Source organism: Notechis scutatus, chromosome 3 (assembly GCF_049901735.1).
Source record: "Notechis scutatus isolate UNSWTSFEM ecotype Mainland chromosome 3, rNotScu1.2, whole genome shotgun sequence".
In the NCBI taxonomy this organism is placed as follows: Eukaryota; Metazoa; Chordata; class Lepidosauria; order Squamata; family Elapidae; genus Notechis; species Notechis scutatus.
In genome coordinates this window covers 30,989,808-31,016,239 of record NC_142011.1, presented here as the reverse complement: position 1 = coordinate 31,016,239, position 26,432 = coordinate 30,989,808, and the positions used below count along the sequence as shown (strand labels likewise).

General features: G+C 36.6%; 1 protein-coding gene across 1 annotated transcript in view; it reads left to right on the top strand.

Annotated features, from left to right (window-relative positions):
• L3MBTL1 (L3MBTL histone methyl-lysine binding protein 1) overlaps positions 1-22,029 on the top strand; it is a 42,575-nt gene extending 20,546 nt beyond the window's left edge. Inside the window, exons 6-22 of the mRNA XM_087959382.1 lie at positions 181-307; positions 2,975-3,062; positions 3,412-3,500; positions 4,353-4,457; positions 4,717-4,852; positions 8,065-8,156; positions 9,271-9,422; positions 9,864-9,940; positions 10,724-10,809; positions 11,160-11,270; positions 13,888-14,002; positions 14,882-14,978; positions 15,357-15,554; positions 17,756-17,802; positions 19,244-19,401; positions 19,668-19,730; positions 20,899-22,029. Of these exons, the coding sequence (XP_087815508.1) occupies positions 181-307; positions 2,975-3,062; positions 3,412-3,500; positions 4,353-4,457; positions 4,717-4,852; positions 8,065-8,156; positions 9,271-9,422; positions 9,864-9,940; positions 10,724-10,809; positions 11,160-11,270; positions 13,888-14,002; positions 14,882-14,978; positions 15,357-15,554; positions 17,756-17,802; positions 19,244-19,401; positions 19,668-19,730; positions 20,899-21,033 (1,876 nt within the window). The 3' untranslated portion in view covers positions 21,034-22,029. The remainder of the gene's footprint in view (positions 1-180; positions 308-2,974; positions 3,063-3,411; positions 3,501-4,352; positions 4,458-4,716; positions 4,853-8,064; positions 8,157-9,270; positions 9,423-9,863; positions 9,941-10,723; positions 10,810-11,159; positions 11,271-13,887; positions 14,003-14,881; positions 14,979-15,356; positions 15,555-17,755; positions 17,803-19,243; positions 19,402-19,667; positions 19,731-20,898) is intronic.
• The last annotated feature ends 4,403 nt before the right edge of the window (positions 22,030-26,432 follow it).

The window sequence follows — 26,432 nt, the reverse complement described above, 5'->3', positions numbered from 1 at the left end:
GTGTAGGTGTAGTATTTCTGAATGTTTAAAAATGTTAACATTGAAGTGTGCCTTCCTTGAAAAAAAAATGTTTATTGTATTTTGTCAATGTTGTTGCAGTAGAAAGTTTTAGTATTAACCCAACTCTCATCGCTTGAGAAACATTGTCTGGAGAATCTGCAAGTTTGGTTGTTTTTGTAGGTCTGTCATTGTGGAGAATTCTGCTGGCATCACCAACACTACCGAACTTCTCAAGCCAGTAAAGAAACGGAAGAGGAAAGATTATCAAAGCCCTTCAGAGGAAGAAGAGGAAGAATCAGAGCAAATGGTGTGACTGGGATGTTCTTGCATGTATTTGCAGTAGAATCTGATAGCAGCATTTTTTTTCCTGGTATGCATGCTCGCTCATTCATTGGACTGGCCTAAGTGAGAGCCAGTCAGACCATGGAGCCATAGCTTTAACCAGTGGACACTACAAAGTAGGGATGGGCAACTTTTTTTTTTTTTTTTTTTAGTGCAGGAGGGAAGTACAGCTGCCTTAAACTCTTTGGTGCCCCACAGATATAAAGGAATGGTCCATAGGCACAACGTAACATACACATATCTATTTGTACAAGTAACTTATAGGACTTCTAGAGAGGAAAGAGATGTTCATATCTGTCCTTCATTTCCTCAGTGATCAAGATTCCGCTTCGAAGTGACTGTTATATTCTAAATATGGGTTCTTCCACTATATAGGGATGGCACTGAATAGTAGGGTATCCATTCTTTTCCTAAGTTGGATATGCCATGGTACCTTATCATTGTTCCCCTACTTTCCACTGGATGCTTTGAGAAGCACTTTGCTGCACCAGATACAACAGCTTTTGTTGATTATTCTTTGTGCTTATATTTTGACTCTTCGTAAAATGGGGGAAACAAGGCAGAGTGCTAGGTAGAGGCCATTTCATATAGTTTTCTTTGGCCAGCAGGGCAACACTCTTGAGAAATCAAGAGAAGGTCAGGACAGTCAGGCTGCATTGTGCAGAAATAAAAATAGTGCTGGTAATTTTGGACATGGTCAAAGCCAGCTGTCATTTGAAAGAGGTATACCTATAATTTGTGGTTTTGAAATAATTTATTACTTGACAATTGCTTAACTTTTTAAATTTACAAACGTATACATTTATCAAATTTATATGGCTGTTCATCTCATGAGAAGTGACTCATACATATTCAGAATTCATATCATTACGCTGCAGATTTACTAATCTACATTTGTCTTACTCATTGAAAACCACACATTTATACAAGCCTAGTACCTTCCAGATGTTTTGTATTGAATAATTTACAATCTGTATTATTGAATTTGAGGGTGTGAACTGAAAGGAGCTGTAGTTCAAAACATCTGGAGGGCATTGCTAATTTAACCCTAATACAATGCTGCATTAAACTAGCTTTTATCTTTGAATATATTATAAAACCACAGCTATCTACAGGATAAGTCAAAAGCAGTAGCTTATGCATCTTGATCAAGCCTCTTCTCTCCCCTTTTCCCTTTTCTAATAAAGTATTCCCCATCTGTGGATTTTTTACCTCATGCATCCCTATATCATCACTGCTTGTTTAGAAATTGATATTATTTGTAAAGTTTCTAGAAGTATTCCTAACTTGTAAATGCAACACACAGCTAAAACTAAGATGATGCAAGGAATCTGGAACCAAATATTGCCCCTTAATTCTTTTTTCTTCATGAAAGCACTGCAAAGAGCATTAATTTTGAATGCAACCATATCCCAAGCAGGATTACTAATTCATTTTCTGGATTAAAATCATACTCCTACATTCATTCCATTGCACAAATGCAGCATGCAGTTATCCTTACAAGGGATAAAGTCGGGTCATAATTCTGGTACATCTCCTTCCAGGAGTATGACTGGTAAAAAGTGGGATGGTGAAATTTTGAAACAGCACTACTATATCTCTATTCTCTAAACAATTTTTGCTCTATAGTCTTGCAAAAAAAAAAAGTCTCTTTTTGTTTGGGCTGATTTCAAGTTAAAAATAACTTAAAGATATACTCAGATTTCTTATGTTTCATTTGTATTTGCCTTAAGTTGCAAGTTCCCTTAAGGACCAATTCAGCTTTGGTTTTTGCTGCATTCCTACTTATCTTAATTTACAGTAACTTACTGTCCTAAAGATTTCTGGAGTACAAGTTTTCGTTATATATCAGCACCCTGGAACTGATCTTACAGAAGCAAAGAGTTTTGTAAAGACAGCAAATTTATGATAAGTCCTGGATCACCAACATGGAGCCTGTAGATACTACTAAGTCAACAATATTCTTCTTGGTACCTTCAAAGCTTCTTGCGGTTATCAAGAGGTCTCTTTTCTGTTAAAGAGGAATCGAGATTTGTTCGCACATTGCATTGTGTTAATCAGCTCACTGATGTGAGAATGTCTGTGTCATAGGCAGCAAATATTTTGAGAATGCCAGAGTAATAAGGTTATTCTCACATCTGTATTTTATTTTTCACTGACCTCTGTTTGCAGTCTCTGTCATCCATCATAGGCATTTATAATACTTTGTAGATGTATTCTCTGATGAAGAGAATTTTAAAAGCTTATGCCTTGAGCTTATATCACAAATATTGTTTGTCTTTAGAGTGTTACAAAATTCTTTGATTTATTTATTAAAAGGGTAACCTGAAGTTGATCATAGAAAGTTAGGGGACATAATCTGAAACCCCAAGATTGCAGGTAACCATCCAAACCCTGGGAATGACTACACAGGTGTTAAAAAATTGGTACCAAATACCGGTAGTACATTTTATCACTGAAAATTCATGAGGAACAATGTTTAGTATATATATATTCAATGTAACTGAGTTGGAATGTAATCACTTTTAATTATGTTATCCCTTCTCCTAAGTGTGTAGTGTTCCCCTTCTAAGAAAGCCTCTAAAATTGCTTGGTATCCCCATAAATAAGAGATTTTGTTTGTGTGTCTTAGGAACTAAAGCAGGAGGAGATAAATGGTTCAGGAGGAGAACTTCCTGCTGCTAATAATAGTAATGAAGAATGGATTGCCAATCAGTTTGGTAAGCATATAACATGGCTTCCTTGTTTGAGCAACTACAATGTAATCATTAATAATCCCCAAATATGAAATGGTATGTTCTGTCAGAGGTTATGCTTTTCTTATCTGTTCATTCTGAGATGTAATCTAGCTATGCTTGTCCCATCTGCAGCCAGAAAGTATAAGTGCAGAATAAAAGGAAGAACTGGATGCTTTTGAGTAAAATGCAATGTTCAGTCTTCAACAGCTGAAAGCAGATAATGGCTATAATTTTGGAAAGAGGAGTATCCTAAACTTTGCCCTAGGTGTCTAAATGTCACTTAATATAATGTTTTGGAAATTTCATTTGTTCCATTTTCTGATATTTTTAGTTTCCAGTGAGAAGGCAGAAAGTTGGACCTGGGCATCATACCTAGAAGAACAAAAAGCCACAGCTGCCCCTTTAAATTTGTTCCAAGAAGTGAGTTACAGTATTCTTTTACCTGCTGTCTTTATGGAATTTTGACATTTTGCTGTCAATCAACATATTTATGCTGTAATCATTTATTCTTTTCTCTAAGAGAATCTGATTCTTTTTTCTGATTCCAGTGGTGTTTATATGGTTGCTATATTGTAGGAACCTCTTTTTACCAGAGAGATTTATTTCATAACTCATATGTATTTCTGTCTCAAGCAAAGTTAAGGAAAGAAAAAGCAAACACTCATAGTAATGTTCATCAGAAAGAAAGAAAATAATGAACGTGGGAAAGAGAAATTGCATTCTGGGATATAGATACAATACGATAGTGTTTTTAGGACCATTAAGCATTGGAAAGTCAAGTGAAATTTAAATGTAGCAAATAAAGTCATTTTGTTTTGGAAGGAAAAAAATGAAATCAGTACTCTTCTTTTACAACTTACAACCATTCATTTGGTAGCCAAAATTATAGTGGCACTGAAAAAGGTGATTTATGACCGGTCCTTGCTGTGATTCACTTACAACCATTAAAAAAAACCTTGTCAAATCAGGCACAACTCCTTTAACAGCCACTGTGCTTAGCAATCGAAATTCTGGCCCCAACTCTGATCATAAGTTGGCTTATTATTTTGACTTACTTCAAGTCCTCAAAATATGTGTACTGAACTTCTGTTTCTAATAGAAGCAGAAACATGAGGCAAAATTTGCAGTCACGTGGGAGCTGCCATCTTAGTTAAGGTGCCATCTTAATCTCTATTGTCTTATTGCAATAGTTTCCATTTAATAGCATAAATGTATCATTAGAAGCAATTATGTACCTCTTAAATTTTTGTGTGTGTGACTTGTTCTTTTTAGCACCAGTCGATTACCCAAAACAAGAATGGTTTCAAAGTGGGAATGAAACTGGAAGGGATAGATCCTCAGCACCCTTCAATGTATTTTATTCTCACTGTAGCAGAGGTGAGATGAGTTTATATTGTTGCAGTTTATATTGTTTATATTGTTCTAGCTCTGCTATTCTCTCATTTGCCCCTAGTTTTTTTCACTTATGTATTTTAAAGCTTTCCATTCATATGCAACCTAGTTACAAGAAGTACTAAAACTAAAAATAGAGGCAAAAACGTTGTGATCATAAAATAGCATAATCTCTCAGTGGAAAGCAACGCATGATGATTTAATATGATAGCCTATGTGTTTCTCTTGCTTTTTCTGCATGCAGGTATGCGGCTACAGGATGCGGCTTCATTTTGATGGCTACTCTGAATGTCATGATTTTTGGCTGAATGCTGATTCTCCTAATATTCATCCTGCTGGCTGGTTTGAGAAAACGGGACACAAACTTCAGCCTCCCAAAGGTAGGTAGATTAGGACAGTGCATTTAGAAGCTCACACCCAAAAGCTTTTCCTGTCTGATGGCAAAGTGAATGAAGGAGTGAGTGAATGAAGTGCTTTTAAAGGAATGGAGAGAATGGAGAAGTGGATGAATCTCTAGTTTTCGGTGTCCAGTTTTTCCAAAGCTAAATTGCTAGGTCAATTTCATTCTGTTTTTATATCACTATGTAACTCTTTTAAAAGCCCACAAGAATATTTTCCAGAATATTTTGGCAAGCAATATGATCAAGGAGAGAAACAATCTAGAACTAAAGAGAAACCTCCTGACAGTTAATCAGTGGAACAGCTTGAATCCAGAAGTTGTGAATGCTCCAACACTGGAAATTTTTAAGAAAAGATTGGACAGCCATTTGTCTGAAAAGGTATAGGGCTTCCTGCCTGAGGAAGAAGAAGAAGGTCCCTTCCAACTCTGTCATTCTGTATTCTACAATAAAAAAAATACATTGTTATAAGACAGGCATAATACATTACGTTATTTGATACAGTGGTATTTATGCAGTGCTGATAACAGCGCTGACAAGAAACTATTAATACTCTAATGTTTAGGAAACTTAAACCATTAATAATTTTTAAAAAAGGTGTTATATCAATATCAGTGAGTTCAAGTCCCGACAGCCATGAAAGTCAGCTGGGTGACCTTGGGCCAGTCATACTCTCTCAGCCCCAACTCACCTCACAGAATTATCGTTTTGAGGAAAATAGAAAGTGTGTTAGATATGTTCTCCACCTTGAGTTATTTATAAAAACAAAAAAGGTGGGATATAAATAAATAAATAATAAATATAAACTGATTCAAAATATTGATATTAATAAACATAAGATAATTTAGCATTTACAACTGAAACTGGATCTAGCATTAAGAAGCAGCTGCGTATTACATCAAGATTTTTGTTATACAATGAAGATTTCTGTCTTCAGTTGATTACAAAATACTAAGGTCTCCATTGTATTGTTACTTGTTTAGGCATGTTGAGAAAACAAGAAAGACAAAGAAAAACAGGTGACAGAAACAAAAAAGGAAAAATAATAGAAAATAAAGGCTGTTTGGTTTCTAATTTCCCTTTTTTGATGCTTCTGCTAATTTACAACATTTATCAACATTTAAGACCTCTTAGAAGCTAAACTATAAATGTGCCATGCTGTATGATACATGGTACTGTGTTTCTCCAACAATACGCCCCCCCAATAGGAAGACCCAGCATGTTTTCTAGGCATAAAATGAAATTAAGCCCCTCCCCACAAATTTAGGCCTAGTTTAAAACATGCGAAATTGGGGGGGAAGGTGGGGGGAACTTGCCATTAGGAGTGCCCCACGGGCAGCTACGCTTCACCATCAGCCGCTCCTAACACCATGGTGGAGCACGGAGGGCTCCCTTACCCCTCCCTTATCCGGGTCAGCAGGCGGGCGGCGTTGGCATGGATGTCCAGCAGCGTTTCAGCTGCTTCTCAGGCCTCCGTAGCTTCCACGGTTCCCACCAGTGCTGGCACCTCTCGCCAGCGCCATCTCCAACAACAGCGTCTGAGTCGCTCCTGCTTTTCCCCCATCCCCGTAACAACAGAAAAAAAAAACATTTTGAGGTAACTGGGAGCGCTGCGCGCTGCGTTTTGGTTTAATCCCGAGAGGCTGGGTGGGCATGAGAAGAGCCGAGCGAGCGTCTCTGCTGCTGCTACCCTTGGTGCTCCAGCCTCGGGCTCTGCAAGTTTGCAAAAGTCCCGGTGCGCAGCCCGTTCCTGCATTCCAAGCGCCCAGGCCGAGCTGCAGCTGTCCCTCTCTTGCCAGTGCCGTCTCCAGTAACAGCGGCAGCAGTGGTGGGAACCGTGGAAGCGTTTCAGCTGCTTCTCGGGTGGGGGAGCCGCCTTCGTAACTTCCACGGTTCCCACCGCTGCTGCCGCTGTTATTGAAGATGGCGCTGGCGAGAGAGGGACAGCTGCAGCTCGGCCTGGGTGCTTGGAATGCAGGAACAGGCTGCGCACTGGGACTTTTGCAAACTTGCAGAGCCCGAGGCTGGAGCACCAAGGATAACAGCAGCAGAGATGCTCGCTCGGCTCTTCTCACGCCCACCCAGCCACTTGGGTTTAAACCAAAACGCAGCTCACAGCGCTCCCAGGTACCTCAAAATGTTTTTTCCCCCCTGTTGTTACGGGGATGGGGGGAAAGCGGGAGCGACTCAGACGCTGTTGTTGGAGACGGCGCTGGTGCACGGGGGGGGAGGGAGAAATTAATTCACCCCGAAAAGACGTCCTAGCCTTTTTTTCGGGGCTCAAAAAAAAATAAGGCCTGGCCTTATTTTGTGAGAAACACGGTATGTATGGGAGCCATTCTTGTTTAAGTTTGGTTAAACTTCTATTGGGAATATAGTTAATTTGACTGGAGAATTGCAACCCAAAATAAGGGATAAGAACAAATAAGGAAATACATCTTCATTTTGATTCTTCAGATTCTTGAGATGAAATTAAATAGTATACACAGTATAAAATGAAGTTATAACTCTGTTACCTGTGAGAAGCAAAAATACAGATTCCATAAAGGTAATTATTAGGATAACTGAGATGTTATGTTATGCTAGCTATATTTGCTCAAATTTCTTATAACTCTTCATCATGAAAGTATACACATTGCAAGTGTGCATCCATATCATTGAAAGACACACACACACACACACACACACGCACACAACAATCCTAACCCTAATATTGTGAGAGACCTCCAAACTTATTTGGGATATCTTACTAGTGTAAAACTGTCTCTTCTGGGGTTCTCAGTATTATAAGGAAAGTCAATATACTGAAGTTGCCTTCAGAAACAACTATCTTGCAAGCCCTCAGTTCATATCCATAAAAGTGCACAATGAAATATTAATTTCAGAATAAAAATGGCAATCTCAGATGTTCAAGCTCTCACCAGAAATATTAACAATTTTCAAGTGAGAACATGAACAGCTTGTGAAATTGCTGAAATTTCACAATATTTTAGTCATTGAAAAAATGATCTTAGTATCATTTTATACCATAAGGCATATTGCTTGGTACTTGAAAAGGGATGTGCTATCTTTAATTCTTCCTGTAACATGTTTTGCTTTTTCCATTTTTGATGGTGATCCCTATGAATGAATGAAGCACTATGGACTTCTGTTGGTATGTCTCCTCTTATGTCTCCTTTATGTATGGGGTTTAGGTTACAAGGAAGATGAATTCAGCTGGGCCAATTACTTGAAGATTACCAAAGCTCAGGCAGCTCCCAAGCATCTCTTTGCAAGTCCAGACAGTGTGAGTGGCTGCTGTTTTATTTTACAAATTAATCTCTTTTGTTCACTCTTGAAACAGCAGTAAGAGAGAGCCTGACTTATATTCCACAGTCATCCTTCATTTGATCTTTTGAATCAGGATTTAAAAAAATAAGTAATTTGAACACACCTGCAATAATAATTAAAGTTATCAGCCAATTAAATAATTTCATTGGATTAATAGTAAGGATTGTAACTGATTTATTACTGGATCAAAGCTAGGTCTTAGGGCTGACATATCTTGCTTGCAAAAATTGAAAAAAACCACTAGATGACAGCAGAGAGTCAGATTTTTCTGCATCCTTTTTCTGCCATCTAATAATTATGCAGATTTTTGCAGCACAGAACTTGTAGCTTAACTTTATTTACACCTTTCTTATTAACAGTGACTTCTTTAACATTGATGAATCTGCTCTGAGGACAAATTATTCTAAAGAATAACAGATAATTCCATTTAGATTAACCTTTAATCATTTGAATGTTCATTGAAATATTAAAATACCCATTAGATTTCTAATTTTCTACTGTTGGAAATTTTACTAAGTCCCTTCTTTTCTGCATCACAAGCAATTCTTTAACAGTTCTGGCCACAGTATGTTGTTGACTTATCATAGAATTACCTCATAAAATTCCTTTATATCTCCAGGTCGCATAAACTAGGGTTAAAAATCTATTATCCCTTAAATCAGGGGTGTCTTATTCACGTTGTCACGTGACATATTGGGACTTTTCCCCCCTTCACTAAACTGGGCGTGGCCAGTGCGTGACATATCTGGCCCATGGGCTGGGAGTTTGACACCCCTGCCTTAGATATTATCAAATTACAATTTCTACTATTCTTCACTGTTAACTATGCTGGTTAGGATTAAATGAAGTTGTTCGTACCTCCAGGTAGTTTGTTTGTTTATTAAATGTATATGCCATCCATTTCACTGTAGCTTTTATCTACTTCTGTTGATGCAGAGTCATATAAATAGTTTGGCATAGATAGTTTGGCATAATTGGACTCTACGTATACTGCCACATCTACATTATAGAATTGCAGCAGCTGCATCATGAGTGACAAATGCATGAGGTTCTGCCTTCTCATTCCTCAGAATGGTGCTCCCATAGGATTCCAAGTAGGGATGAAGCTTGAAGCAGTGGACCGTATGAATCCTTCTTTGATTTGTGTGGCCACAGTGACAGATGTGGTAGACAATCGCTTTTTGGTGCACTTTGACAACTGGGATGACACATATGACTACTGGTAGGTGAGAGATGAATGCTAGTAATATTACTCGTATCTACTGTGGCCAACCATTGAAAGTCATGGGATGATGACATGAAAACTGATTTTAATGTTTCTTGATGAAGAAGATAAACATTTATCTAGTAAAAAAATCACAGGAATTGTGGAAGCAGGGTTTATACATTTCCCAGTGTTATTTTCACTCTGAGTAGGATATTTCACATTGCTAGACTATTTCCTATTGTTACTTGTTATGTGGAGGGCAAGAATGGGCATTTTGCCAGGATTGTGTTGGAAATGTAAAATTTATCCTATGTGATATTTATAAAAAAGAAACCCTACCTTGCTTATTATTTTTAAACAGGTAATAAACTTGCACATAATTAAAGCAATGCTTGATTCCCCCACTCACTCTGGCAACCTTTAGACAGACTATATAACCACATATTTTTATTGCAGGTGTGATCCCAGTAGCCCCTACATTCATCCTGTTGGTTGGTGTCAGGAACATGGAAAACCTCTCACTCCTCCACAAGGTGAATGTCTAAGCATTGTCTACTCCATCTTTTGCTAAAGGAAAAAGATATAGGAATGCACATAGGGCATTTTCCAATACAGGAAATATGATGAGCCATCTAGCTGGTTACTCCTTCCATCACAGATACTGCTTTGTGATCAAATAGGAATTCACACCCCTATTTATTCTTAAAATATAAGCCCTTTTAGATACAATAATAAACAAGTAGCATAAAATCATGGCAAGGATTTTTTGTTAAAATAGATGTCAGTTCATGATTTCCTGAAGTGAAGTTTTGAAACTAAATGCTGAAATAAAAATGGCATCATGAAAATGTAATATTTTACTTAACTTACATAACATAAAAAGTTTTTGTCCTTGTTTCTCCCATTTCTTTGCCCTAGGTTTGCCCACCTTTTGGAATATAGATCCCAAATAGCATTCAACCTTCCTGTAGAAGAATGTTTTATAAATCAGTCATGAACTTGTAGCTTAGCCTTCCCCAACCTGGAAACCTCTAGAGGTTTGCTCAGTGACCATTTTTGAGACTTATGGAAGTTGAAGTCCTTGCATTTCAAGGGCATCTGTATTGGAGAAGACATTTATGGTGTAAGACATTGAATTTTTTTAATATGCTAGGCATAATCAATCCCTGTTTTAAATTGACCATTGATTTGTATCTATCAGTAACTAACATTCATGGTCAATTTGAGTTCCCAAGAGCCTATTGCTACTAGTGAATTATTCTAAATAGATCCACTCCAGCAAAACCTTTTCATCTCCCAGATATTTTCATTTCCAGACTATCCTGACCCTGAGAACTTCTGTTGGGAAAAATATTTGTCAGAAACAGGTGCTTCTGCAGCACCAACTTGGGCCTTTAAGGTGGTGAGTAGTTTGCATTTGTTCCAAATCTCTGCCATAATATTTTCCTCTCGGCCTCAATATTTTCCAGAAGTATAGCTGGGAGGAGGGAAACCTTATGTATGCTTAAGTCAATGTTCAGAAGACAGCGATTCTTCCTCTGATCGCATTTTCAGGGGAAGCTATTTTGGTTATGTGCAGTTTTAGAATCTAGGAATGGTTAAAGTTTTCAGTACTAGAATAAGCAACAAACCATGCATTGTTCCTCTCTCATATAAAAAGATGAATCAGGCCAGGGGAAAGTTAGTTGTGCAGGATGTGATTTCACCTCATAAGCACCATCTTTCCTTACCTTTTTGTTTGCCTCACTCTAGAGGCAACCCCATGACTTTCTGATGAACATGAAATTGGAGGCAGTGGATCGAAGGACCCCCTCTCTAATCAGAGTTGCTAGTGTAGAGGATGTAGAAGACTACAGGATAAAGGTGGGCTTTTCTTCTGCTTTCTGCTTATGCCTTTCTTTTTCATGGTATTGCCCAGTAATTTATGTACTTCCTTGTGGTAAATGAAATGGGTATTGGGAAAAAAATCCAAAGTCTATTTGTGATTAAAAAATACAATGCAGGAGTATAAATGTTATTTTGTAACATTTACAATGGCTTTTGGGGGTTTATATAAGCAAAGCGATAGTTTGACTTAATTGATACACGGTACTAAGCCATAATTTGTTGACTAAAGCATACAACAGATTTAAGTCAAAATTAAACAAGCCATATTACAGATGGTTGCATGATGTACCCAAATCCCTGTTTATCACTTAATTATGCCTTTCATCTATAGCTTGGGAAAACCTGAGCTTTGTTTTTGTATTCTACAATTATGCACTAAAATAAACATATACTGGATTTAAATTCTGCATTCTTAAGATTATAGAAAGTATTTATAGCCCTATGCTTATAAAGAAAACCTATAACTTTTAATGCTTGCTGAAACCTGAGAACTTAATGTATACTTCAATGTTGGCTTTTACAACAGGCAAAAGCAGAATAAACTTTTTAACAAGAACAATAAGAAGCTTTGTTTGCTTACTATAATAGTTATCTGTTTGTAAAATATAGCTTTCCTTAATGTATAAATGTGATTGTTTCAGAGCTGAACATACAGAGCCTGTAATGGGGAGTGGCTGGCCCTTTAAATCAAAAGCCAATCTTTTGTGCCCAGAAGTACATCCCTGACTCCTAAGAGGCCAAGAAAGCAAAAGAAGGGGATTCAGTAGAAAGGGGTTTTTGGTAGAAAGAGCTTTGGGGTAAAGGAGTTTGCTGGAATGCTGGATGAGGTTGTTACCTCAGGCAAGGCTGAAAGTTGGTTTAGATAGAATTGCATTAGGGTATTATTATTGTTGTTGCTATTATTGTTATTATTACTTGGTGTTGTAAGTGTGGAAACCTATTTTATAACTTGACATAAGTTGGTTTTTGTTTAAATTCTGGAACTGATCAATTGCCTTTTGACACCTGCCTGAGTTTGGCTGAGCTACAGACCTCAAAATTTTTTGTTCTGTATTTCTGTATACTTCTATATTCACCTCAGGGGGAGGTGAGGAATTCTTTTTCAATCCTCCTTGGTTCCCCAGAACAGCAGTCCCCAAATGTGTGGCACCATGGGCCAGTTTCATGGAAGACAATTTTTCCACAGACTGGGGGTGGTGGTATGGTTTCATGCACAACCTAGATCTGTGCATGTACAGATGAAGCTGCACTTGCTTGCCTCCCACATGGACTGGTACTGGTCTGCAGCCCCTTCCCAGGAGGGCTGATGTGGGAGGGAGAAACCAGTTTATAGTGAAGGAATGAAGGCAACAAGGAGATATGATTGGCCAATGTCTGTGGAGATTCTCAGTCATCCAGATCATGGTTGTCCTAAGGTGCTTTTTCCAAAAGGCAACTGGACTTTCTTGGGTTTTTTCTTTGAAAAAAGAATTGAGGAAGCTTTTTGGATAAGAAGTGAAACATTTTCAAAGAAAAAAAAAACCAAGAAAATCCAGTTGCCATTTGGAAAAGCATCTTGGGGTAATTGGCCAGTCACTTTAGAAGAGGGCACTTTGAGGGCACTTTCCCCCTTATTTCAGGGCCAATATTGCCAAATGTCATACGATAGCATCCACTTAATTTGTTATAGCAACAGATATCAATGCAGGTAGACACACCAATTCTAAAGTTCTTCTGTGCTTATGGTTGTCACTTCACTGGTACTTACAAAAATGGAAAGATCTAACAGTAAATGCAATATGGTAGGTACAGAAGATAATGCAGAAAGATTTGGCAATAGCCAAGCAACTGTAGTAATGTCTATTCCTGTTCCTTTCCATGCACAGCACATAGGCATGCTGTCATGGATAGCTGATATGCTTTTGTCAACACTGATTAAGAATTGTGCATTTTATACTCAGTAAAGTTTTCTGTTCTCAGTGGGATGCCACTATTTTCCCACAAATAGTGTTCATAATACTATCCCCTAGTACTTTTTATTTAGATGTCAGAAGAAAAAGCATTTGTCAAGGGAAGAGATGAGGTCAAATGAGCAAGCCAAAAGGTAAAATATAGTGGCATAATTATGAAAACTGCACCATTTTCACTTGTGGATGAATAGGAAGGACAATAACGTGGGAAAGAAAAGGTATGGATTCAGTTTCCATCCCTAAACAATAGAAATGTGGCCTCTGTAAAATGAGGAGAAGGAATTATTTAGAAGTTTATAACATTTTTTCTGAGACTCCCCATTGATTCCATGCTGCCATGACCAAACAGACTCCGGAATGAACAGATTTTCAGTTATGCTCGTTTTGCCTGCATATTGGTGGATTTGGAGTGAGATGTGGGGATTCGGTAGTTTTCATCCTTTGCCTTTTTGGAGTGTTGCATGCATCTAAAAGATTCATACTTCCACTTGTGAGGTATGTTGTCTTAGAAGTATGTTTTATATAAACATACTTCTCTAATCATATATATATGATTAGAGAAAATACACCTTTGTCTCTGCTGGTTGGATGCTCCAAGGATGATTTCTAAAATCTAACTACATTCTGTTGATGTTTGCCTATAGATTCATTTTGATGGCTGGAGCCATATCTATGATTTCTGGATTGACTCAGATCACCCAGACATTCATCCTGTTGGATGGTGCTCAAAAACTGGACATCCATTGCAACCTCCTCTTAGTAAGAACAGTAACTACATGTTGCACAAATACTTGCCACATTCTCATGATTATCTAGTGACAGTAGAAATAGACAGCACAGACTCCGTGGAATAATAGGGTGGCATCTTTTAGCTTATAATTATAACAGGTGATGAAAAAGTAACGCAAACACCTTATATTGTGTTAATTCTTTTGCCCTGGAACTACAGTGTTTATATGTGAGGAATCTTTAGTTCTCCAAAAAGATATAAAAACATGACCCCTATGCAATTATGAATCTATAAAGTTGCTTTGTTTCCAAAAGAAAGAGGGAAGACTTTATTATCACTGTACAAAATTTGTAGGGACATTTCCAATAATTGTGTATATATTCCACTCAATTTAAGCTTTATGAAAACTTCTAAAACTTCTATTTGTTTCAAGTAGTCTCTCTTCAAAGGTTTAGGATGGTTCATGGATGCTATTTTAGATAATTCTGCTGCTTTTTAATGCTAAATTACTGTACCAATGTTGTTGTTTTAACTAAATATTTAGTGTACTTTAATATGTTTACATAAGCCACATTGTAAGAATGGCTTTCAAACATTAAACCAAATATATAATACATAAATATTTCCTGTTTTTTAGAAATATCTACTGAACAGTTTTGAATGTTGGTGTAGTTGGGTATTTCTGAAATTCAACTGTAAAATATTTTAATATGCAACATAGAAATAGAGAGGCAAATTTTACTAATTAGAATTCAAATTTTGAACTATATTTGTTTGGGGAGGGGAGGAGAAAAATTTATATACAAGTTTTGTTTAAAGAAAGAAAATTAATTATAACTTCATTCAGATGGAAATTGCCTTTGTCTTAAAGTGCCTGAGATTCAAATTATTTCTTCCCTTTTGAGCAGGGCCAAAGGAACCCATCTCCACTACCAATGGAAGCTGTCCAACCTTGGCCTGTAAAACCCTCCCAGCTACCAAGACTTCCAAATATAGCTTTCATAGGTGAGCACTCAACATAAGATGCAATATCCTGCTGATTATGCTGGTATAGGCAGCATGAACTTAAGGCCCCACTAAGAGTTGTTGAGGAACAACTACTACTTCAGTGTCTGTGCAGCTTACCTGGAATAAATCAACTCAACATATTGTGTGAATCCTGTATCCTCATCAAGATATTCCAGCTACTAGTCTTTTGTGGCAATTTATGTTTTTATTGTTGGTTGCAATAGACTGAAAAAAGGAGCTGAAACTTTTAAAATTGAGCATATATGGTTCACAGCTGCTAAATTTCATAGATGAATATTGAGCAGGATAGTATTATTATTATTTAGCACCTGCTAACACACAAAACCAAATGCTTTTTTAATCTCTATTTTCCAGAAAGTGTCCAACACCTGGTTGTGATGGTTCAGGCCATGTGACTGGGAGATTTACAGCTCATTACTGCATCTCAGGGTGTCCCCTGGCAGAGAAAAACCAGGGGAGGGTAAAGGCTGAACTTTCAGACACTGAAAACTCTGTTCGAAAAAGGAACCTAATTGCTTATTCCCAGAAGAAGAAGTCTCGCCATCATGGAAGGTAAAGGAACAGCCAGTGTTAATCCGTTGGGATGTCACACTGAAGGGTGCCATTGTAATTTATAACCAGTCATTTTCAAATATTTGCTTTATGGCTATTCCTCATACTTTATGCATGATTTTTTGCTAATCCTGTGCTTCTCCAGGCATTATATCTATTTTTATATATTATTCTCTTGGACCCTGAGTCACCTTCTAAACTAATCTATTATCTGCTTTTATATCTGTTCTTATTAATATTATGCAGAATAACTTGCTTCTGAGTGCAGAGATCTGTGAGTAAGTTGGGTCCTAATCAACTGTGGCATTAGAAATTAAAATAGAACATCTCATGGCATAATTTCAAAGTCATATAATACATTGTCATTTCAAAGCTAAGCATATCTCAGTCCAGGAGAGGCTAGATAGAAAACAGCAGATGATCCCTGTATGTACTTAAAATATTTTTAAAATGAAGATTAACAGGCATGTTAATCTTAAAGCTGCATACAAGGAAATGCATAGAACAAAAAATCAATATTTAGCTCCATAAATCTTCTGGTGGCATGTTTGGAAAGAACCACACTGGATATGATGAAAGAATATATACACATCAACCACATTTTTGACATGGCCAATGGAAGTATAATAGTGATTAAGGAGTTGAACTACATGGAAATCCAGGTTCAAGTTCACATTTAATCACAGAGTTTGCTCTCAGTGTGATTAAATATGGGCCATCAAATTATTGTTGACCGTTAGCAATCACATAAATAGATTTTCTCACGACTGTCTGTCCCTAACTTATCTTTCAGGTTTTCCCATGGTGTATCCATTTCCACTGCAGTTGAATCTATCTGTCTTGTTGCTAGTCATCCTCATCTTCTCTTTCCTTCTACCTTTCTCAGCATAGGGCTAGTTTTTTTGTATAATGTGTCCAAAATTTTGATTAATTTGAACTGGATCATTTGTACCTCAAGTGAGAACTCTGGGTTGATTTGTTTGATAATCCATTTGGTGTTTTTTTTCTTGGCTGTCCACAAACAGACACTTCCCTTATTCACTGAAGGAAGAAGAGTACAACACAGTCAGATTTGCAAGGTTCTGTAATTGTAGCTACTCTCGATAAAAATAGTTTTAGTCTTTCTGTGAAGTTAGTTTCTTGATTTGATCTACCTAGTAGGGTTGAAGCAGTCCTACCCACCTCATATTGTAGGTTGCTCTGAATTAAAAATGAGGGGAGAAATCCCATCTGTGTATACATCTTAAACTTTCAAAAGAAAATGTTAAAAAGTCACTCAAATCAAGCTCAACTCATAGAAGTTGCACTCACTTTCTTGTCAGTAACATGACATTGATTTATCTTTGTATTTTCTTTTTTTGACATCCCAGTCTAGTATTCCTTAGTTATCCCCCACCCAACTATTATCCAGATCCAGCATTTTTTCAAGATTAACCATGGTCAGCTAATACTTCCACTATCCATGACAGACAGGATATAAAAGCAATAAATACAATTAAATTTAAAAAATGAAAAAAATCAGCTAGATACTCCATGCAAATTTCTGGACATGGATATTTGATTCATGGTCTGTAAAACAAACAAAACATTCTTCTCTTGTGGATTCATTGAGAAAGATGTTTTTGATAAGGCATATAATCTTGAAATACATGCACCTTTTCTTTACTTGTTCTTGGGAGTACATTTGCGAGTAGAAGTAGTCCTTGATTACTGATCACTCATTCAGTGACTGTTCAAAGTTACAATGGCACTGAAGAACAATCTTGAAGCCATTGCGTGTGATCATGTGATTCAATTTGGGTGCTTGGTAACCAAGCACACATTTATGATGATTGCAGCATCTCATGGTCATGTAATTGCCAGTTTCTTACAAATAAAGTCATTGCGGAAGTCAGCAGTAAGTTACCTCAGTGATTTGGTTCACAACTGCAGCCAGAATTGACATCATAAATCCATGTTGTCACATGACATTTTACTTAAAAACTGTGCTGCTTAGCAATGGATTTGTCTATCCCAATTGCAGTCAATAAGTGAAGACTACCTGTATAGCACTTTTCCAAGCTGCTTTTATTCCACTGTCATCTGTTTCACATAATTCTGCCCCCACCAATATATGGTTTAAGGTTTAGCTAGTAAGGTTTACTATAGCACATTTTCCAATCAACCCTATGATTTATATAAAGCATTTTTTGTTTCTCTAGAGGACGACCTCCCAAATATCGGAAAATCCAGCAGGATGATTTCCAAAGTAAGTATATTAGTTTGTTTTTTCTATAAGTGGCAAGCAAAAAAGGGCTTATCCTGTAAGAACAATACTATAAGAGTAGAAAAATAATTATTGAGTGGGTCTTCATATGTAAAAGGTACAACTGGATCTGGCTAACTTGATAGAATTCAAATTATGTTTTAAATACCATCTTTGTTAAAATATATTCTGTGCTTTTCGCCATTAATGTTATATATCTATAGGGATGGAAATCCTATTCAAATGTAATGCGGAAGAGATTATGAAACTTTATTTAAAATGTTGATGCTATTAGGATACTTTAGTAATAGAGTTGGGCAACCTGGAGTTTTGGCTAGTTTCAAAAGCTTGTAGAAGGTAATCCATATTGATAGCTGTCGAGAGATCCCTTTTGCCTGCAGGGTATGAAGAGCAAAAAACGTTTGTGGTCCCTGATGGATTCTATAGGAAAGGGGATTCCATAGAAAAAGGCATATGCTTTTTAGGATCCACTTTGATTTTTTTCTGTGTCTTTGGTGACTGCTTGGATTAGTCCTTGCAGTTTTCTTGGCAAGATACCAGAAGATACCATGGCAAGATACCATTGCCTCCTTCCTAAGGCTGAGAGTGATTTGTCCAAAATCACACATATAGTTTTTTGCCTAAAGTGAGACTAGTGCCTTTAAAACTGCAGACCAGTTAAGACATTTCAAGAAGGGGACCCGGAGCATATCCACCCTACCAAAATGGGTAGAATAGGCAGGGAAAGGTAATCATGCAAATAACACTGTCATGCAAGGCTTTAAAAGTCATTATTAGCATCTTGGATTGGCATCTAGAAAGAGATTGGGAGCCAGTGCATCTTGTATACTCTGGTATATTATAGGGCCTGAATGGTATTTAACACTGTGTGTATGTCACTATATTCTGGATCAGGTGGATTTTCTGGGTAGTCTTCAAGGTTAGTGTCATGTACAGCATCTTAAAGTAATCCAGTAGAAAGTGACTAAGGCATGAATGACTGTGAGCAAGGTTTCTCAGTTCAGGAATTGGTGCAGTTGGTAAATCTGTACAGATATTCCCCTCCCATAACTACCAGCAGCTTATTGAACAGGAGGTAAATGTCCAGGAAGACCCTAAAATTGATCATCAGCTTGGGTTGGGGATTATCCCATCAAAAGTCAGATATAACACAGCACCAAGAGATATTGGAGGACCAGGAGTTCTGGGTGGTGTAATCTCAACATATCGGATAGGAGAAAGTTGTCATAGAACTTGTAGAAGAAGCCAATTTCTCCATACTTTAGAATGATGATGGTACCCATGAGCTGAATTCAGTTCCTGATTATTGCATCCGCACATTTTTCTTCAAGGGGTTACAGAAGAAGTTTGCTTCTGCCTTTTTTGAGGTTTTTTTTTTTAAATTTCCCATTCTAATTTGACATGTGATAAATCTTGTTATCAGCCATTTCATCAGAAAGTATGCACCAGTCTCTGTTTATGTCAGCCTTGTCAGCACATCCTGACCGTTCCTTATCTCTCTGCTGGGATCAGCATTGTAAGCTTCTTCCTGGAGTAGCTGGGATCACAGCATCCACAGTGGCCAAATGGACAATTGATGAGGTAAGAGCGTCCAAAATTTTGTTTAAGCAACCGTAACCTTACTTTAATGTAATACATTTAAATAATTTTGTTTTTCAGCATCTTCCAGATGTCATTAGGGGTGGGATAGTATATTACCAAGTCTTGGTTAATAGATCAGATTCAGGTGCTTCTGATGGTGAAATAGGTCATATTAAAGAAAGGTTTAGGATTTGTTGGTATAGAGAAAACTGCTATTCCCCTTTTCTCTCTTCTTTAATTTTTGTCTGTATGTCTTTTCTCCAAAGGTTTTCAGCTTTGTACAGACGTTAACAGGTTGTGAGGATCAAGCAAAACTCTTCAGAGATGAGGTAGAGTAGTGGAATATTTTTTGTGTGTATATCAGTGGTGGGATTCAATTTTTTTTACTACCGGTTCTGTGGGCGTGGCTTGGTGGGTGTGGCAGGGGAAGGATACTTTAAAATCTCCAGTCAGAAATGGTATTTGCTGGTTCTCTGAACTACTCAAAATTTCCGCTACCGGTTCTCCAGAACTGGTCAGAACCTGTTGAATACCACCTCTGGTGTGTATCCTCAAATCAGTTTTTGACTTCTTGCCTGGACTAGTTCATTAAGTTTTCTTGGCAAGATTTCAGAAGTAGTTTGCCATTTCCACCTTCCTAGGCCTGAGAGAGGGTGATTGGGCCAAGGTCATCTTGATGACTTCATATCTAATGAGGAACTGTTTCTAGCCTGATGCCTGCTGCTTAGCACTATTCCAAGTGCTCTACAGTCTCATAAAATAAAAATTCATTGGCATGTGGAGTAAGAAAACTGGAGGGCACTTAGTAGGATGACTTGCAGTCTTTCCTGTTGACTTCCACATTGACTTTGCTTGAGGAAAGCCTGCAGGGAATGTGACAAATATTAGTAACATGACTGTAGGATGCTGCAACCCTGGTTGCCAATACAAACTGGTTACCAAGCACCTGAATTGTGATCATGTGACTGCAGGGGTACTGCAGTGACCAGAACATTGAGGATCAGCTGTAAGTATCACTCATTCACCACCATTGCATCTATGAATGGTCACCGAACAAGTGGTTGAAAAGTGAGGACTATCTATATTAAGAACTTTTCCTAAAAGATAAGCAACCTGCAATTACCTATTTACTCCACAAGTTACTCAATGCCCAAGAGTAAAGTTTTGCTGTGTCCAAATATGACAACAGAAGTATTCACTGAATTAATGAAATGTTGCTATATTCTCAGATTGAGTTTGGTGGTTTTAACTTTTTATGATGGGATCTTGAATAAACATAAAATGATTGAATCCTTTTTGAAGCATGCATTAAAGAAGTCTTACTGTTACCATTCAATCTGTACAGTAAATCTGAATACAGTAAAGTTTTTGGACTTCTTCACCTTTCTGAATTGTCTTATTTTGCATCTTCTGCTAACAGTATAATGAGATTAAATAATTGGATGTTTAATCTGTTGCTGTATATGCATTATACTTAAACAGACATATCTTCCACAGATGATTGATGGTGAGGCCTTCCTTTTGCTGACTCAGGCTGACATTGTGAAGATCATGAGCGTAAAGCTTGGCCCAGCACTTAAAATCTACAATGCCATTCTTATGTTCAAAAATGCTGATGACACCTTAAAATGAACTAGCCATGACAGCTTTTGACTTTCTTCCACACAGAAACTGCCAGACTCTTTTGTCTGTCTGTCTTGGATGAATTGAGACCTTCTTAACTGCTGCAGTTGTAAAATCCTGCCAACATGCTCTCTCTGAGTCTTCATTCTTGTTTACATGCAAAACACCTTCCTTTCTCCCTCCCTCCCTTCTTATCTCAGCCTTTGTTAATTCTGTCCTGATAATGTTTAATTGAAAAATTCCAGGAATGACTTACTTGATGCCAGAAATCCTGCCAAGTTCTCCTGTTGGTTATGATGGCACATAACATGGGTTTGAGACCAGATTTGCTACTGAATTTAGCCTGCGGTGGCTTTCACCTATCATCTCCAACTGCTTGAATTACAGTGTGTCTGTATTAGTATTTATTGTTTTGCAATATATCCACTGCTTTGGATATACTGCTACCATGTACAGTATTTGGAAGCAATTTTGAAATCTGATTTTTCTGGGCAAAAGTCAGTCTCTTAAATTATCAGGAATTTTACTATGGGCTATAGAAGGCATATAGAAAACAAGATTAGCAGAGTAACAATATTAATACTTTGCACTAAGTGAAAACATTCCTCTCAGTCAATAACTAATTGTTATGCAGAGGTAGCTAACTTTGTCCTGTCATATTGGCCATGAGATACATGAAATGAAGAAAAAAAAGTTGTGCAACGCAGTTTTCAGATTCTTTGATTGCATCAACTTTGTCCCATCAGTCTCTATTCAGTTCAACATGTGCCAAATATTTATATTTTGTTGTTTCACAACTTAGATTAAAACTATTCTTATTTAAAGTTTAATCTTTTATAGTTTTACCTAAACAGTATAAGGTGTGTTGTAAACATTCAATTAATCAATAATTACGTTGCTAACTGCATAGAGTTTTTCCTATATCCTCTTGATAATGACTAACATATTCTGTTGGGCCATTTATGCTGTGCTCACATGGACTTAAGAAGATAGGCAGGAGTTGTAATTCCAGTCTGTCTCCTATTTAGGCAAGGGAAAAGATGGCTTGAGACAGTAAGAGTTTACATTTAATCAAAATACAGAATATTAATTTATTGTTATTGCATTTACTTTTGTGAAGAAACTTAGAAAACCATATGAATTTTCTATGTCAGATGCCCAAATATCTTGGAACGTTCCTGTTGGATTTCTTCTAATTTAAGTCAATTTGATATGTTTTGGGATTTTCTTCCTTTCAATTTTTCATCTCTTGTATGAACTTGTTAGTGGTCCTGGATAATAGAATCATTGCATTGATTATGATGGCTGAACTAAGGCTTTAGTGGTCAAAGATCTCTTATGTGTTCTTGGATCTAATTTGCAAGGTGATTGAGCTCCTTAAGAACACACTTTTTTTCCTTTCTTCCCACTTCAATTTATGAAGATAAGGGTGATTTTCTTTAATCATGTATATGCCACCAACAGATTTGATATTATTGCGGTCTCTGAAATCTGAAATACTTAAGACATGTTTGGCTTTTTTCTTTTAAGTATTGGCTACTTGCTATTTGAAAAAAATGTGTATCTCAGCTTTCCTCTTTCATAATAAGTAGATGATGATGATGATGATGATGATGATGATGATGATGATGATGATGATTATTATTATTATTATTATTATTATTATTATTATTATTATTATTATTATTATTTTGTGTTTTCTCTATGAATATCATATGTAGTTCCTAAGAGGTATGATGCCAAGAAAAAAGAGGTTTTGCATCTCTTACCAAACTCTTCTAAAAATGCCAATGATGAATGTGCCAAGCTCTTTCTATATCCAAAGAGATATACTTTTTATCCATAGGGGGGGAAAATCCTCTTGGAATACCTGGATGATTCTTGACAAAGGATGTGGACTTAAAAGTCCTGTTTTTGACATAATCGTAAGTCTTGTTTGCTGTGCAGCCATTTGTAGGAAGTAAATCCTTCAAAGAAGAAAAAAGCAATTCGTCTGTTCTTAGTAACTTTTGTTAAATTTCTAAGTGCATTTCTCCTGAATTTGACAGTAAGATACAACTTTAGACCTCTATGGGTGGCCTATAGAGAATGACAAAGGATTCATTTTTAAACCTGAAACTGAGGAAACAGATGCCGGTTCAAAAATGCTGGGTAATGCTAAAGCCCTTTTTAATTCAGTTGGTACTACTATCGTAGTTCCACTAAATGTGTTGTCATTGAGAGATGTAGGCAGTCCAACTCTGCTTCTTCAACAATTTTAGATTGCTATATTTGGCTCAGTTGAAATTACTGTAGCTTTATATATACATATATGCTTTTTATTAAGAATTTTAATTATAATAGTAAAATCTAATACTGTGGTCTGTGATTTGTAGATTCATTTTCAATAGCATCTCTGACTTGTCAGATAAAACTTGTTCCTCATCTACTATTTTTTCCATTATATTTTCAGGATACAGCTTATCCATAAAAGCAAACATCACTATTGACTTTGTGGATACTGATTTCTGATTCCATTTCTCAAAAGTATCCTTCAGTATTTTTAACGTTGAAATATTTTGCACCATTTTAAATATCCCAGTTAATTCGTGGTTCATCTGGCTTATTTATTTTCTTCTTTCATTAAAATATTTAATTCCCTTTAACATCCAATTTTTAAAATTGCTTATTTTTATTTTGTCCTGCAAAGTTCAAACAAATCTATTTCCCATGGGAAGGATTCTTTATAATTAATTCCAAAATATTTTTCCACATTTATCTGGAGCCTTAATCTGTTTATAATTTTCTACGATCAAAGTCTCGTTTAGCTTTTTGCTGCTTATTTCACCTTTTTATCAAAGAAATCTTAATCTTATGATTAATTTTTTTCTTTCATTAAGGATTGAATGTTGTTTTCAGACTTGTCAATCCAAGACTTGTCAATCCAAGTGCCACTGATAGTTTAAAAGTAATTGTAACAAGCAATTTCTCATTTTGTTACTTCATTGTGACTGCTAAAGGAATTTTTCAAACTTAGAACTTTTAAAATGCATCAACTATGATTACAACCAAGATGGCTATTCCTGTCATCTCCCATTGCTAAAACCCACTGGGAACTGCTCTCTTGAAGTTTATTCATGAGGAGCAACTGTTCAGAGTATAAGTGGGCAATCTCCCATCCTCTCCTTGTCTGGAGAGATTTTGAGCAGCCAGTCTACTTTACTGACTGGTTTTCACTGTCATCAGCCCTGCTTTTCACAGAGCTATCTTTAATCTGCCATTTCCTCCCCCTGAAGTCTTATTTTTTTCAATTGAAATCAACTTCTGATGGATCTTATGTATATAAACAATTGCAGTATATGGCTACTTATATTTTTTTGGTACAAAACATTCTTCATCTTGTAGTTTGAATTCAGGGAAAGCATCCTTAGATGTCACCCTCTGTATTTCCTCTTTGACATTCTGAAATATTTTTGACATTCTGAAATATTTTTGTTTAATTAACAGGTGATTATACTTTTCTTCATGAATGATTGTCCAGGAGAGAGAAAATGGCTTTAATTGATAGGAAGGTGAGCACTATTAAGCAAGATAGGTACTATTATGGCATTCAGGATGTTGCCAGAATGGTAGAGAGCATCTTGGAGGGTTTGTTTGCTTCTGGTAAATGGATGTTTTATAACTAGTCATGTTGGCTGTGGCAGCAATTTTGTGTACATTTGAGCGATTTTGAGTGTATATATCACATTTCTCAAAATTCCAAATTTAGCCCCCAGTCCAAAAAGGTTCCTCGCTTACGCTATAGATGTTAAGAGGATTAGCTCTAAAAGATAGCAGATGTCAGTAAAAAAAATATCTTGGCCTCACCAAAGTTATGTAAAATTGCTTTGCTTTTGCCAAAGAGCAAGGTCAATGAAGACTCCTTCAAAAAAAGTTTTGAGAGCTTCTACCACTCTGAATAGCTTGTATAGGCTGGGTTGATCAGTGGTCTGGCATATTCTTTTCTTGAACAACATACTCTTCATACTCTTTTCTTGAATAACACTGAACAGTTGAATTTAGTTAGGCATCGGGAGATGTGCTCAGATCCAGATACTACCAAAGTGTCAGGCTAATTTTTAAAAACCTCATTCCAATAGACCATGTTTTCCTCAGCATCAGGCACCTTAGGAGTTATTTTGTCTCAAGCATCTTAATAATGGCTTCTATTTTTTTTTTCAAAGGAGCCAATGGCAGCTAAAATGTCTCCTGAGCTAAGTAACTCCACAGCAACCTGAGATTCTATGTTTGTCTGCTAACTGTGCTTCCATTGTAAGCTTTGGATCATATCTTCTAAGTCCAAGCAAGACAATCAAGGAAACATCAGGCCCAAGAGCCTGAGACCATCTTCCATATGTGGTGATGATAACAGTTTGACTGATTCCATTAGGAGGCTTCATAGTGACTTTATTTATTTATTTATTATTTCATTGCTTTGCCACTGATGGAATTATTTATGACAGTTCAATTTCTTTGTTTTTTGTTTATTAGGAAATAACAGGGATCAGATCACCTTAACTGATTATGTATATAATTGGAGATGTACAAACACAAATTGCATCAATTCCCCAATTAAAATTTTGTGAAAATTATTGAGAAATTATTGAAAAATTATAAATTAAAGAGAGAGCTGCTAAAACCTAGTGGATTAATTTTATACTGGATGGTAATACAACACCCCAGTTTATGGCATAAAAGTAATAATAGCAGGGAGTAGCAGAGGTTCCCGAGGTAACAATAAATTCTTCGCAACATGGTGAATGTTTGAGCATAAGTTGGAGTGATATTATTACTTATCTGTAATTGTCACAAATTACAGCATGTATGTGCCCTTGCAATTGTTTCACCCTATTTACACGTGGCAAGTATAGAAATGGAGCATTACGTTCAATCTACTGCTTTCTATCCAAATCAGTACTTGAGTAGTTCCATTACAAAATTGGGCTATCAACCTATCATGGTGCTTATACACTTGTGTTTTTCCTTCTCAAGCTAGCATGCAGGGACGTGACTCTATTCATCATTGTTATTCACTAGATGAGAAGATGGGCCCAAAAAATACATTAACAACAAAAATTAAGTAAATGTTATTAGCCACAAAAAAAATACTTTAAAAACTCAAAAAATGTTTTGATAGATTGATAAATGGTGAGAAATGTATTACTTTTATAGAAAACTGATAGTCGTAAGCTGTTCTTAAGAGCAATTATCTTACTACTGCTTTCGCATTAACATTCCTTTATACCTCTTTATAAATCAGTCACTTATTTTAAATACGAGGCAGCTAAGGCTTATTTTACATAGCAAAAATCATAATATTTACATTTCCACTAAAGCCTGATGAATCATAATGCATTAGAGCAGGGGTGTCAAGCTCATGTCATCACGGC